This window comes from Anomaloglossus baeobatrachus, chromosome 1, assembly GCF_048569485.1.
Source record: "Anomaloglossus baeobatrachus isolate aAnoBae1 chromosome 1, aAnoBae1.hap1, whole genome shotgun sequence".
Taxonomy (NCBI): Eukaryota; Metazoa; Chordata; class Amphibia; order Anura; family Aromobatidae; genus Anomaloglossus; species Anomaloglossus baeobatrachus.
In genome coordinates this window covers 695565026-695579253 of record NC_134353.1, presented here as the reverse complement: position 1 = coordinate 695579253, position 14228 = coordinate 695565026, and the positions used below count along the sequence as shown (strand labels likewise).

General features: G+C 44.4%; 1 protein-coding gene across 1 annotated transcript in view; it reads right to left on the bottom strand.

The window, feature by feature from the left end:
• Positions 1 to 12508, bottom strand: part of CABP1 (calcium binding protein 1) — a 56883-nt gene extending 44375 nt beyond the window's left edge. The window contains exon 1 of the mRNA XM_075320579.1: positions 11573 to 12508. Within this exon, the coding sequence (XP_075176694.1) occupies positions 11573 to 12373 (801 nt within the window). The 5' untranslated portion in view covers positions 12374 to 12508. The remainder of the gene's footprint in view (positions 1 to 11572) is intronic.
• Between the last annotated feature and the right edge of the window lie 1720 nt (positions 12509 to 14228).

The window sequence follows — 14228 nt, the reverse complement described above, 5'->3', positions numbered from 1 at the left end:
GAGGGGGCATTAGTAGAAGAAGGGGGCAAGAATGGGCACATTACTTGAAGAAGGGGACCAGGATGGGGCATTACTACAAGATGAAGACCAGGATAGACACTTTACTACAAGATGAAGACCAGAATGGGAGGCACTAGTACAAGAAGGGGACCAGGATGGGAAACATTACTACAAAGGGACAAGGATTGGGCATTACTACAAGATGAGGAAAAGGATGGGGCACATTACTACAAGAAGGGAACCAGGATGGGGCATATTACTACAAGAAGCAGAAAAGGATGGCCACATTACTACAAGAAGGGGACCAGGATGGGGCACGTTACTACAAGAAAGGGACCAGGATGGGGCATTACTAAAAAAGGGGACCAGGATGTGTCATTACTACAAGAAGGGAACCAGAATGGGCACATTATTACAAGGGGACAAGGATTGTGCATTACTACAAGATGAGGACTAGGATGAGTACATTTCTACCATAAGGAAGAGGATGCGGCACTTTACTACAAGATGAGGACAAGGATGGGGCACATTAATACAAAGGGACAAGGATTGGGCATTACTACAAGATGAGAACCAGGATGGGGCACATTACTATGAGAAAAGGACCTGGATGGGGCAGTACTACAAGAAAGTGAGCAGGATTGGGCATTACTACAAGAAAGGGACCATGATTGGGCATTATTACAAGAAAGGGACTAGGATGCGCACATTTCCACAAGATGAGGGTTATAATGAAGCATTAATACAAGAAAGGGACAAGGATGGGCACAGTACTACAACAAAAAGACCAGAATTGAGCATTACTACAAGATGAGGACCAGAATGGGCACATTATTACAAGAAGGGGACAAGGATGTGGCATTACTACAAGAAGGGGACCAGAATGGGTCATTAATACAAGATGAGGACCGGGATGGGGCACTTTACTACAAGATTAGTACTAGGAAAGAGACAAAGATGGGCACATTATGACAAGAAAGGAAACAGAATGGGGCATTACTACAAGAAGGGGACCAGGATGGGGCACATTACTACAAAAAGGGGACTAAGATGGGGAACATTACTATAAGACTATAAGAAGGGGACCAGGATGGGCATATTACTACAAGGGGACTAGGATTGGGCATTACTACAAGATGAGGACTAGAATGGGGCACATAACTACAAAAAGAGCACAAGAATGGGTATATTACACAAAGGGGACCAAGTATCGGCACATTACTACAACAAGAAGACCAGGATGGGGAAAATTACTACAAGAGGACAAGGATTGGGCATTACTACAAGATGAGGACCCAGATTCAGCACATTACTAGAAGAAGGGGACCAGGTTGGGGCACATTACTACAAGAAGGGAACCTCCACCAGCATGGAGAGCAGCTGATCAGTGTGGGGTGTCAGTTGATGGACCTCCACCGATCTGATACTGATGAGTACTGGTCTTTCAGCATTATGTGTATCACGTAATCTCCATACACTTCTGAGATCCCATGCGTCTTAAAAAAAGACATCATTATTGTAGCGGTGATACGACAGTTTTAAAAGATTAAGATGATGACCTTTCTTTAACATTAGTTATCAATGTAGGATCAGTGGGGTATTTAACACCTGGTCACCCCTACAACAAGCTGTTACAGAGATCCTGTAAAGTATGAAGAATACTACCTCTCCATTCTCCATACACAGTGTAGTGGTAGTTATCGGATTGATTGAGCTCAACTCCTATTGCAGTGAATACGAGCTCAGCTGCAAACCTTAGGCTATGTGCCCACTCTGCGGAAAATGCGCGGATTTTGCCGCGGATTTCTCGCGGAAAAGCCGCGGATTTCCCGAAAATCTGCAGCTCAGGCACTTCCCAGCCATTTCTATGGCATTTTGGAAATGCTGTGCCCACGCTGCGGATTTTTCCGCAGCAAATTTCGTGCGGATTTTGATCCGGAAAAATCTGCTACATGTCAATTATTGTTGCGGATTTTCATCCGGATTTTGGCTTTAAAATTGGGGAAAAAAAAAAAATCCGCACCAAAATCCGCGGCAATTCCGCGGTAAATCCGCGGCAAATCTGCACCTTTGAAAAGGTGCGGATTTTGCGGGAAAGCTGCGGATTTTGATGCAGAAAAATCCGCAGCTACATTCTCCCGTGGACACATAGCCTTAGGCGGGCTTTGCACGCTGCGACATCGGTAACAATGTGTTACCGATGCTGCAGCGATAGTCCCGCCCCCGTCGCACGTGCAATATCTAGTGAAAGCTGCCGTAGCGATTATTATCGCTATGGCAGTTTCACACACACATACCTGCCGTGCGACGTCCCTCTGGCCGGCGACCCGCCTCCTTCCTACGGGGGCGGGTCGTGCGGCGTCACAGCGACGTCACACGGCAGGCGGCCAATTGAAGTGGAGGGGCGGAGATGAGCAGGATGTAAACATCCCGCCCACCTCCGTCCTTCTCATTGCAGCCGGCGGCAGGTAAGGTGAAGTTCCTCGCTCCTGCGGATTCATACACAGCGATGTGTGCTGCCGCAGGAGCGAGGAACAACATCGCACCTGTCGCTGCACCGGCATTATGGAAATGTCGGAGGCTGCAGCGATGATACGATAACGACGCTTTTGCGCTCGTTCATCGTATCATCTAGGATTTACACACTACGACATCGCATCGCATGTGCGTCACTTTCGATTTGACCCCACCGACATCGCACCTGCGATGTCGTAGTGTGCAAAGCCGCCCTTAGAATGGCTTCTACACAGTGCACTAGCTGTGCTGTTCCAGCTCCATACACTGTGTATGATTGATAGCCACTGGATCTGTTAACAGTGGAATAGTGGTAGTGCCGGTTGTTGGACCTACACTGCTTTTATATTGATTACACAGTATGTATATATATACAGTCATAGCCAAAAATGTTTGCACCTTTGAAATTGTTTGAAAAAATGAAGTATTTCACAAAATTTTTGCAATTACACATGTTTTATTATACACATGCTTATTTCCTTTGGGTATATTGGAACAAAGTAAAAAAAAACAAACAACTGAAATAAGGCAAATTGGACATAATTTCACACAAAACTCCAAAAATGAGCTGCACAAACTTGTTTCCACCTTTCCAAGACTATTGGTAAACAAATTTGTTTCAAGCGTGTGATGCTCATTAAAACTCACCTGTGACAAGTAAAAAGTGTGGGCAAAAGGAAAAAAAATCACACCTGAAATCAGATGGAAAGGGGAGAAGTTGATTCAATCTTTGCATTATGTGTCTGTGTGTGCGCCACACTAAACATGGAGAACAGAAAGAGGAGAAGACTTGAGAACCAACATTTTTTAATAACTGTCAACACTCTCAAAGTTACAAGTCCATCTCCAGAAATCGCAGTTACTGCACCGCCCCTATGTCTGGAAGTGAGTGGTTGCAGGGTAAATAATACTTAATTTTGCCACCTGTAAGGCTGCTTACACACATCCGTTTTTTTGTCAAGCACAATCCGGTGTGTGCCTGGTGCAATGGATCCAGCGCAGATTGTGGTAAAACTGATGCGACGGATCTGGTAAAAAAAAAAAGGATCTGTTGTAGCAGTTTGTACCGAGAATCCAGCTGTGGCCGCGGGTAACCTGAGTGACGTCACCGCTGACAGCGTGACTCACTTCTGTTGCTCTGTGGAGCTCACAGCGAGCGGCGGTGTTGTATGGCCACTCCTGTCAGCTTTCGCTGTAGCAAAGCTGAAAGCGTTGTGAGACCTCGTGTGGATTATGCCGCACCTGGAGGGGTATTTGGGGATTAATAAAGTGGTGAAAGAGGGTGTTTTTCTGTCTTTTATTTCAAATAAAGGATTTTTCGGTGTTTGTGTTAATTTACTTTCACTACAGTTTAGTGATGGGGGTATCTCATAGACGCCTGCCATGATTAACCTATGACTTAGTGGCAGCTATGGGTTGCCATTAACTCCTTATAACCCTGACTGTCACTGCACCAGGGCAATTCTGGATGAGCCGGGTAGAGTCCCGGGACTGTTGCATCTAATGGATGCGGCAATTCTGGGTGGCTGCTGGCTGATATTTTTAGGCTGGGGGGGTCCCCATAACGTGGGGCTCCCCACCCTGAGAATACCAGCCCTCAGCCGTGTGGCTTACTTTGGCTGGTATCAAAATCGGGGGTTAAAGCGCGTTGTTTTTTTAAATTATTTAATTATTTATTGTACTGCACAATATAGACCTGCCCACCGATGGCTGTGATTGGTTGCAGTGAGACAGCTGTCACTCATCGTGGAGGCTCGTCTGATTGCAACCAATCATAGGCGCCGGTGGGCGGGAGAAGCAGTGAATACGAGCTGGAATAATGAGCAGCCAGCATTTTCAAAGCAGGAGAAGCCGCGGGAGCTTTGTGACAACTGTGCAGTGCAACGCCGCGTCGTTGATCGATGAGTATGAAAGAGGGGGTGGAAGGGATAGACCGACAGACAGAGAGAGGGAGACCGACATCGACAGAGAGAGAGACCGACAGACAGAAACCGACATCGACAGAAAGAGAGAGAGAGAGAGAAACTGACATAGACAGACAGAGAGAGATATTTTCTAACCAGAAAGGAATTTACACATCTGAGCATGCTCAGTTAAAAAAAACGGATCCGTCAGTGGAATGCGTTTTTTGCCGCATTACGACAGATCCGGCGACCATAGGCTTTTATTTTACAACATGGTGCGGTGCGTTTTTTTGCCGGTGACAAAAAACTTTCCCTTGTGCATCTTTTCCAGCAGCCGGATACAGAAATTTCGCCGGAATCCGGCGCATGCCGGATGAAGCGCAAAGGTATTAGGCACAATCCGGCGCTAATACAATTCAGTAAGGATAAAAATGCATCCGGCGTCTGGTATTCGCCTGATTGTGCCTAACGTCAAAAACCGGATGTGTGACAGCAGCCTAAGGGAGCCAGGCAATTTACCTACCAATTAACCCTATATCTGCCGGTACATAGCGTTTCTGGAAATGACAGGCTCCCTTTAATATATGTGTGTGTGGAAGTTTAGTATCTTTAGTGAACTGCTAAGAAACCAATCACCAAAATCAAGGTTTTTTTATAGGAAATCTTAGGGCGGCTTTGCACACTACGACATCGCAGGTGCGATGTCGGTGGGGTCAAATCGAAAGTGACGCACATCCGGCGTCACTTGCAATGTCGTAGTGTGTAAATCCTAGATGATACGATGAACGAGCGCAAAAGCGTCATTATCGTATCATCGTTGCAGCCTCCGACATTTCCATAATGCCGGTGCCGCGACAGGTACGATGTTGTTCCTCGCTCCTGCGGCAGCACACATCGCTGTGTATGAAGCCGCAGGAGCGAGGAACATCTACTTACCTGCCGCCGGCCACAATGCGGAAGGAAGGAGGTGGGTGGGATGTTTACATCCAGCTCATCTCCGCCCCTCCACCGCTATTGGCCGCCTGCCGTGTGACATCGCTATGACGCCGCACGACCCGCCCCATTAGGAGGGAGGCGGGTCGCTGGCCAGAGCGACGGTCGCAGGGCAGGTGAGTGCATGTGAAGCTGGCGTAGCGATAATTTTTGCTACGCCAGCTATCACAAGATATCGTACCTGCGATGGGGGCGGGGACTATCGCGTGCGACATCGCAGCATCGGCTTGCGATGTCGCAACGTGCAAAGCCCGCCTTAGTTTAAACAAGTCCAAATTCTTACCCTGAAATGAAGGCACTTGGTATTTGTCCCTCAGTTTTCTTACACTTGGGATATTGTGTATAACTGACAGATCTATAAAACAACCAATAAATCTGTATTTTCCGTAAGAAAATGGAAATGGCTTTGTATATAATTTTATCACAGAGTTTTTAATGGCAATCGTTCAAGAATTGTGGGTTTCAACTAATTTCAGATATTTTATCTTTAGGAACAAAGATGAAAAATGAATTCAAAATACTGACAAAAATAATTTAATTTGATGACATAAACATACTCAATGTTACTATCAATTACTAACAATTAGTAACAGAGAATGTAGACAGTAGTTGATGGGATGATGTGAAAAGACAAATGTTTGTACAGACCGAGGTCAAGACACATATTGTAAAGAAGGATTTAATTTAGAAATCAAGCCATTAAAGTTCTGACTAGAAATGTCATTCAGCTTTGCAAGATAAAATAGGCATACAAATGCCTATTTGCAGTGGCTGCTTGTAGTGAGGCTTGCATTTATCAAATTCATAGATATACAGTCACCTGACAGAGGATAAATGATTGTCCCATTGGGCTGGTATATGACTGCATACATTTTTTCTGGTATACAGAGGGTCAAAGTAAGAAATTTGGACAAGATCATGGGCCAACCTAGTCGTAGGCCTCACATAGTCCTCCATTTGTGGGCCCCACATATTCCTCCATACAGAATAATGCACCAACATAGTCATCCATACAGAATAATGCATCAATATAGGCCTCAATATAGTAATCCATACAGAATAATGGGCCCCACCTAGCACCCCATACAGAATAATGGGCTCCACATAGCTCTCTATACAGAATAAAGGGCCCCACATAGCCCTCCATACAGAATCAACAGAATCATGGGCCCCACATAGCCCTCCATACAGAATAATGGGCCCCTCATTGATCTCCATACAGAATAATGGACCCCACATAGTCCTCCATAAGAATAATGTCCCCACATAGTCCTCCATACAGAATTATGGGCCCCACATAGCCCTCCATACAGAATAATGAGCCCCAAAAAGCTCTCCATACAGAATAATAGGTCCCACAAAGCCCTCCATACAGAATTATGGGCCCCACATATCCCTCCATACAGAATAATAGGTCCTACAAAGCCTTACATACAGAATAATGGGCCCCACATAGCCCTCCATACAGAATAATGGGCCTTACATAGTCCTCCATACAGAATAATGGGCTACACATAGTCCTCCAAACAGAATTTTTGGCCCCACATAGTCCTCCATACAGAATAATGCACCAACATAGTCATCCATACAGAATAATGCACCCACATAGTCATCAATACAGAATAATGCATCAATATAGGGCCCAATATAGTAATCCATACAGAATCATGGGCCCCACATAGCCCTCCATACAGAATAATGGGCCCCTCATAGCTCTCCATACAGAATAATGGACCCCACATAGTTCTCCATAAGAATAATATCCCCACATAGTCCTCCATACAGAATTATAGGCCCCACATAGCCCTCCATACAGAATTATGGGCCCCAAAAAGCCCTCCATACAGAATAATAGGTCCCACAAAGCCCTCCATACAGAATTATGGGCCCCACATAGCCCTCCATACAGAATAATAGGTCCTACAAAGTCCTCCATACAGAATAATGGGCCCCACATAGCTCTCTGTGATGGTGTGATATGGGGGGAGGTGTATCTTGCTGTACAGATTCCTATTTCAAGCTTGGTTCACTGTCTTATTTGTTCTGCTTCTGTGTACATTGTATTGTTTGTAAGTAATCACCCCCTATAGTGCAAGGTTATAGCCTCTTGAGGCGCTTCCGTCCCTGGGTGTGGGGGGAGGTGGGCCTAGAGACCTTTTTGCTTACCTGGGGCAGTCAGTCTGTTTGAGAACTTGAAGGAAGAAGGATTGATCCTCTAGGAGAAGCTGGGACTTCTCAGAGAGACGGGGACATTTATACCACTACTGGATAATTTTACCCTCTGTTTTGTGTATTATGTTATGGACCATTTGATTTGCTTGGAATAAATTCTCTTTGGATTGTACAGCCATCTCTCGCTCTGTTGATTGTGTGATATGGGAGAAGAACCCCGTGACAACTGGTGGCAGCGGCAGGATCAACAGAGCACAGCCTAATGGAGATCCACCAACAGAGTGAGTACAGAAACTGGACTGCTTCCAGTCTAAAGGAGAGACCCAAAGATCTGGGCCTGAGCTACCAGGGACTGAGTAAAGAAGCCTTAATTGATCTACTGGTGGGTGAGAGCCAGTCCACCTCCTCCCAGATCCTGTATAAATGTACTCCGGCACACTAGTGTCACTAGTGTGCCGGAGTACATTTATATAGGATCTGTCATTTTTCTCCAGAGCACCTAACTAACTTAGGTGGTTGAGCCAGGTCTATTCTACAGAGTATTCACCTCCTCCCAGATGTCTGACGGACAAACACTGGGGACAGGGATCCCTGCCCCAAAAAGCCAGTGTGTGGTGTGGTTCGAAGAAGAGATGGCAGCTCTTGGCCCCAGTGTATCTCAGGAAGATAAGGAGCAGGCTGCTCGCTGAGCACAGAGGAGACAAGAAGCAATGGAGTCCGACAGAGGGAGTAATGTGAGTTGGAGTGTAAACCCAGCGATCCAGGAGCCTGTGCTCCTCTTTGGATTGTACAGCCATCTCTCGCTCTGTTGATTGTGTGATATGGGAGAAGAACCCCGTGACACCCTCCATACAGAAAAATGGGCCCCTCATAGCTCTCCATACAGAACAATGGACCCCACATAGTCCTCCATAAGAATAATGTTCCCACATAGTCTACCATACAGAATAATGGGCCCCACATAGCCCTCCATACAGAATTATGGGCCCCACATAGCCCTCCATACAGAATTATGGGCCCCACATAGCCCTCCATACAGAATAATAGGTCCCACAACGCCCTCCATACAGAATTATGGGCCCCACATAGCCCTCCATACAGAATTATGGGCCCCACATAGCCCTCCAAACAGAATAATGGGCCCCACATAGCCCTCCATACAGAATAATAGGTCCAACAAAGCCTTCCATACAGAATTATGGGCCCCAGAAAGCCTTCCATATAGAATTATGGGCCCCACACAGCCCTCAATAAAGAATAATAGGTCCCTCCATACAGAATAATGGGCCCCACATAGTCCTTCATAAGGAATAATGAGTGCCAGGCATTGTGGGCCTAATAACATCAGCGTGCGGGCTTGATTTGGCCCACAGGTCAGAGTTAGACATATCTGACATAGAAGATCCAGTAAAGTAACATGCACTGCATGGTATGAATGGAGGCCTATACATGGTGGATGCCGTTGTGTACCTATACATTAGCATTCATTGGAGGGATACAGCAGGAAATTCTTTTGACTTTGATGGACAGTGCAAATAGTGTAAAAGTTCAATATGTACAGTATGGTCTATTCTATTCTAGCTGTGACACTATACAGGATTGCCACTCAGGAGTCTGGGGAATGTGAGTGAAAACTCCGTGTAAGGGCTCGTTCACACGCTGTGTTTTTGCTGTGAGAAAAAAAACGTAGCACTTTATTGTACCAACACAATGAATGAGATTTCTGACACCTCGTGCTCGTGCTGCTCAGTTTTTCATTGCAGATTTGCACCTTAAAGGCATTGTTTTCAAATCCGCAGCATGTCAATTCTTTCTGCTTTTTTGCAGCGTTCATCACCTCTTTATTGAAATGGGAAAAAAAAACATATAAAAAATGCATGCATTAAATACTAGTGTATTTTACGCAGCATTTTTCCTGCTGACATTCTGTTTATTGCTGCAGGAAAATCTGCCGCAAATACTCAATGTGTGCACAAAGCCCAAGGATTGTAATTGCAGTCAAATTCATCGTCACAGATTTCACCAAAAAACACATTAATATATGAAAAAGCTAAATGAAATGTTGAAAAACTCAAACACTTATATTTACCAATGTACATATAAATGTAATAGTGATCACATCTATAGGATAAGTGATATTGCGGATTTCATATGTGCAGATCAATAACAACCCCCAGCGCATTGCAAAACAATTGCTCCGTGACTCCAATACGTCCTGACCTTTTTATGCTCACTGTTGTGCATCAAGGTTAGATCTCTGCCAAAAGGACATTTTAGCTTGGGACGATGGGAAGACGGGGGCAGGGATAGGCCCCTTTTCTGGATAAGATTTAGAAAATATTGATATGAAGGCCAAAGTAAACTTCCATTTACATATATGATATTGCAACAATCTAAACAATAAAGAGATTTTTCATAGTCTATAAAATGTCTGGGAGCTGCAATCTTCATATAAATATCTGCTGTCATTCACTAATGGCAAGATACAATATTATGCCATCTGCAATTACGCCTTGTAAACTTATTGGTGTAGAACAGTGATCTACAAATGGCGGGTCTCCAGCCAAATAACAAACTCCGGCATGTTCTAACAGCCAGCGAGCAAATGCAACTGCTAGTCCAAACATTATGGGAATTTATTTATAAATACTGAATAATGTGTGAAGACATTAATATATAGGGCACCAGTGATCGTTAACTTAATATATACAGTATATAGATACATATATAGTATAAGTATATATATACCTACCTGCACGCAACCTCAGATCCTCACAAGATCTCCTTCTCTGCTCCTCTCTTATCTCCTCTTCCCTCAATCGCGTACAAGATTTCTCCCGTGCATCCCCCATACTCTGGAACGCTCTACCTCAGCACATCAGACTCTCCACTACCGTGGAAAGCTTCAAGAGGAACCTCAAGACCCACCTCTTCCAACAAACCTACAACCTACAATAGCCCTCAGTCCAGTACACCACTGCACAACCAGCTCTGTCCTCATCTATTGTACCATCACCCATACCCTATAGACTGTGAGCCCTCGCGGGCAGGGGCCTCTCCTCCTATACCAGTCTGTCTTGTACTGTTAATGATTGTTGTACATATACCCTCTCTCACTTGTAAAGCGCCATGGAATAAATGGCGCTATAATAATAAATAATAATAATAATATATAGTGTGTGTATGTGTGTGTATATATATATATATTATACATGAATAAATACAATTAATAATAAATCAGACTTATTACAGGTAATAATATTAATTTGTCAGTCACATAGGACAAATGAACAGTAATAATTACTAACAGCTAAAAAGGAACATGTTGCAAATGTAAGTACATTTAAACCACTCTATACTTTCTGCTTACGATTGTACAATATAGTCTTATAGATTTAGGCTCAACTGATAGGCACTATATAAAAGGATCAATAACGTAGCTCTGTCAATGCAAATGTAATCACTATAAGCTATGTAATAAAACGTCTTCTATTTGTCAGTGTGTATGTTTACCATATTATATATTTGTGTGCATATATATATATATATATATATATATAAACACATGCACTCAAACTGAGTGTATACACACATATATATATATATATATATATATATATAAAACACGCACTCATGTACAAAGTATATATACTATGTGTATGTATATATATATATATATATATATATATATATATATTCTTATGTACACACTAGGAAAAATACATAAAGGGAATATTCTAATATCTCCAATATCTAACGTCTGGCAGCCTATGCCTTCACAGATTTGCCCATGTGGTCATAGTTCCAAACCTGCTAAGAACTCAAAGATTACTGAGGCTGAGACATTAACTGTATTTCAAATATAGAAGGGAAAAGGCCACATTATCCATTAAGTGATTTGGCGGTAATGTGGACGAAAGGAGACCCTTCTAAACATTAGTTGGCAATGATACAATGTGCATAAGGGTAATTATATACAAGATTCTCACCTGACCAAACACTGAGCTAAGGATAGGATGCAACTCCACAAACAGGGGCTCCGTGTCCGGCTCTGGGTCACTATCGCTGCTTTTAGCCACAGGAAGGTCATTGGCTTTGGAGGGTTGAGTGGAGGTGCCTTCAGACCCTTTTCCAGAATCCTTCTTTTTTGCTCTCTGTTCTTGGCTACTGTCTTGCTGATCTCTTGGAAGAGGAGAAATCTGTTTGGGGCTAGGTGTATGCTCCCTTGGACTGGGTGGATAGTCCCTGGGACTTGGTTGATGATGCCTGGGGGTTTGGTTATAGTGCCTAGGACTAGGGGATTGCTGCTTGGGACTTGGAGAGTGCCTGTGGTTATATGGAGACATATGCTGATAAAAATGATGGGTGCTTTGGGTCTGACTGACATGCGGCTGATGAGTGGGGGTGTGTTGGTGATGACTTTGATAATTAGGGTGGTGCTGGATGTGACTGTGGTGGTCAGGAGGTGGGCTACTGGAGTGATACTTGCGGGACTGGTACTGGGGATGAACGGAAGGATAGCGATTATGGTTAGCATGGTACTGTTGATAATGTGGGCTACCAGGCTGCTTGTTCCTCCATCCTGCCTCCTGTTGAGGAAGTCTTCTCATTATTGGGGGGCTCTCCGTTGTCCGTGGGGATTGGCGCCTTCTTCCCACAGCAAGTCCACTATCCCGGGGGTGACATAGAGGCCTCCTAAAGCTTGGATCGGGCTCATGGGGCAGCTGATATCTTGGATGGGATCTCCTGGTCTCCACAGCACTGAGGACGGACCTGTTGGACTCGTTCATGTCGCTGGCCGGAGATCGGTATCTGCCATAGGATCCTCAGTGCATAGAGAGCCGAGCTAAAGCCATGTTACACGAGCACGTCTGTTCAGCACCACAGTGCCAGTGACAGCTCCTGCACACAGCTTGAATGGGAGGGAGGAGAGAGCTGGAGTGGAAAGGGAGGAGCGGAGCTGAGTGGAAAGGTGGTAGACAGGGGAGAGCTGGAGGGAGAGGCTGAAGCCACAGACTAGGAGAGCAAAGGGAATTCAGTTCTGATTTCCACATCCATTACAATTAATGATACGCTATATCACACTCTTATGGGAAATGCAGTTATTGATCTCTGTTAGCAGCCACTCTAGCCTGCGAAATGACTAAAGAGTTTCTAATAAAATTGCTAATAATTGCTCAGGAACATGCTGAAAACATCCGCAGAAGCTCCAAGATACATATTTGTGAGTGATAGCAGCAGCTGTTTATACTTGTTGCAATGTGACAAATTAGGTTTATCCTTTGTCACCAATATGACATTTTTACCAACTCCTGATCTATTGTATTTGGTATAGGACACATATAGAAGTCCTTGTTGTATGTATGTACAGTTTGGAACATAAGTGTTTGATACTCTGCCGATTTTGCAAGTTTTCCCACCTACAAAGCATGGAGAGGGCTGTAATTTTTATCGTAGGTACACTTCAACTTCTGCGACAGACAGAATAAAAACAAATTAAAAATAAAAAATTAATCCAGAAAAATCCCATTGTATGATTTTTAAATAATTAATTTGCATTTTACTGCATGAAATAAGTATTTGATCACCTACCAACCAGCAAGAATTCTGGCTATCACAGACCTGTTATTTTTTCTTTAAGAAGCTCCTACTCTGCACTTACCTGTGTAAAAGACACCTGTCCACACACTCAATCACACTCCAATCTCTCCAAAATGGCCAAGACCAAAGAACTGTCTAATGACACCAGGGACAAAATGTAAGACCTGCACAAGGCTGGGATGGGCTACAGGACAATAAGCAAGAAGCTTGGTGAGGAGGCAACAACTGTTGGCTCAATTACGAGGGGCTGCTGATAAGTCTTTGGCTTTGTGATTTATTTTTGCTTCTATGTTAACAAATTTTACATCATATGAAAGCCTTATGTGTCTAATATATGTTTTAAAAATTTTGTGTTTGTTGCTTATGGCAACAGTGTTCTATGCACGCGGGAAAGCAAAATGGTGGTGTCATGCCAGCATACTAGGGATGCCGGCGTCCCTCTGTACCTTGTGCAGTGTACCTGCTTCCTTCTTCTCTGCCGCCGTGTATACGTGCAGTCCCTAGCTGTGTTTGCCGGTGGATGCCCATGTTGTGGTCGGCTCTGCTCCCACGTAGGCTGCAGGTTCTGCATATGTTGTGTGGGGTTTCCTGCTCTCCAGCCTAGGGGCTGCGAGCGCACACTTCCTCATCTTTTATAGGGAGATGTGTGCACCTTGCTAAGGTGTCCCCAGCTTATTGCTGGGAGGCACCAGCTATTTAAGGCTCCTCCCCCTGATAGGAGGGGTAGAACATTTTGTATTATTTTGTTTGTGTTTTTGTATGTGTTCCTCCTGAAGGCCTGGTGTCTTCTGGTCCTGAGTCCAGTATACTGGCAATCCCCAGCCTGGTCCTGTTTCCTGTATTCCTGAAGAGCTGTGGTCTTCTGTTCCTGAGTCCAGTTAACTTCCTGAGTCCGGTCACCTGTCTGAAGCTGGTATCCTGTTTGTAGTCTGGTTAACCATTGTCCCAGCGTGCCCAGGTATCTGCATATTTAGGGACTGGCATATCTGGTTACTGGCATTCCCCCAAGACTCCAGCCTGGTCCTGTGTCCTGTATTTGTGTTC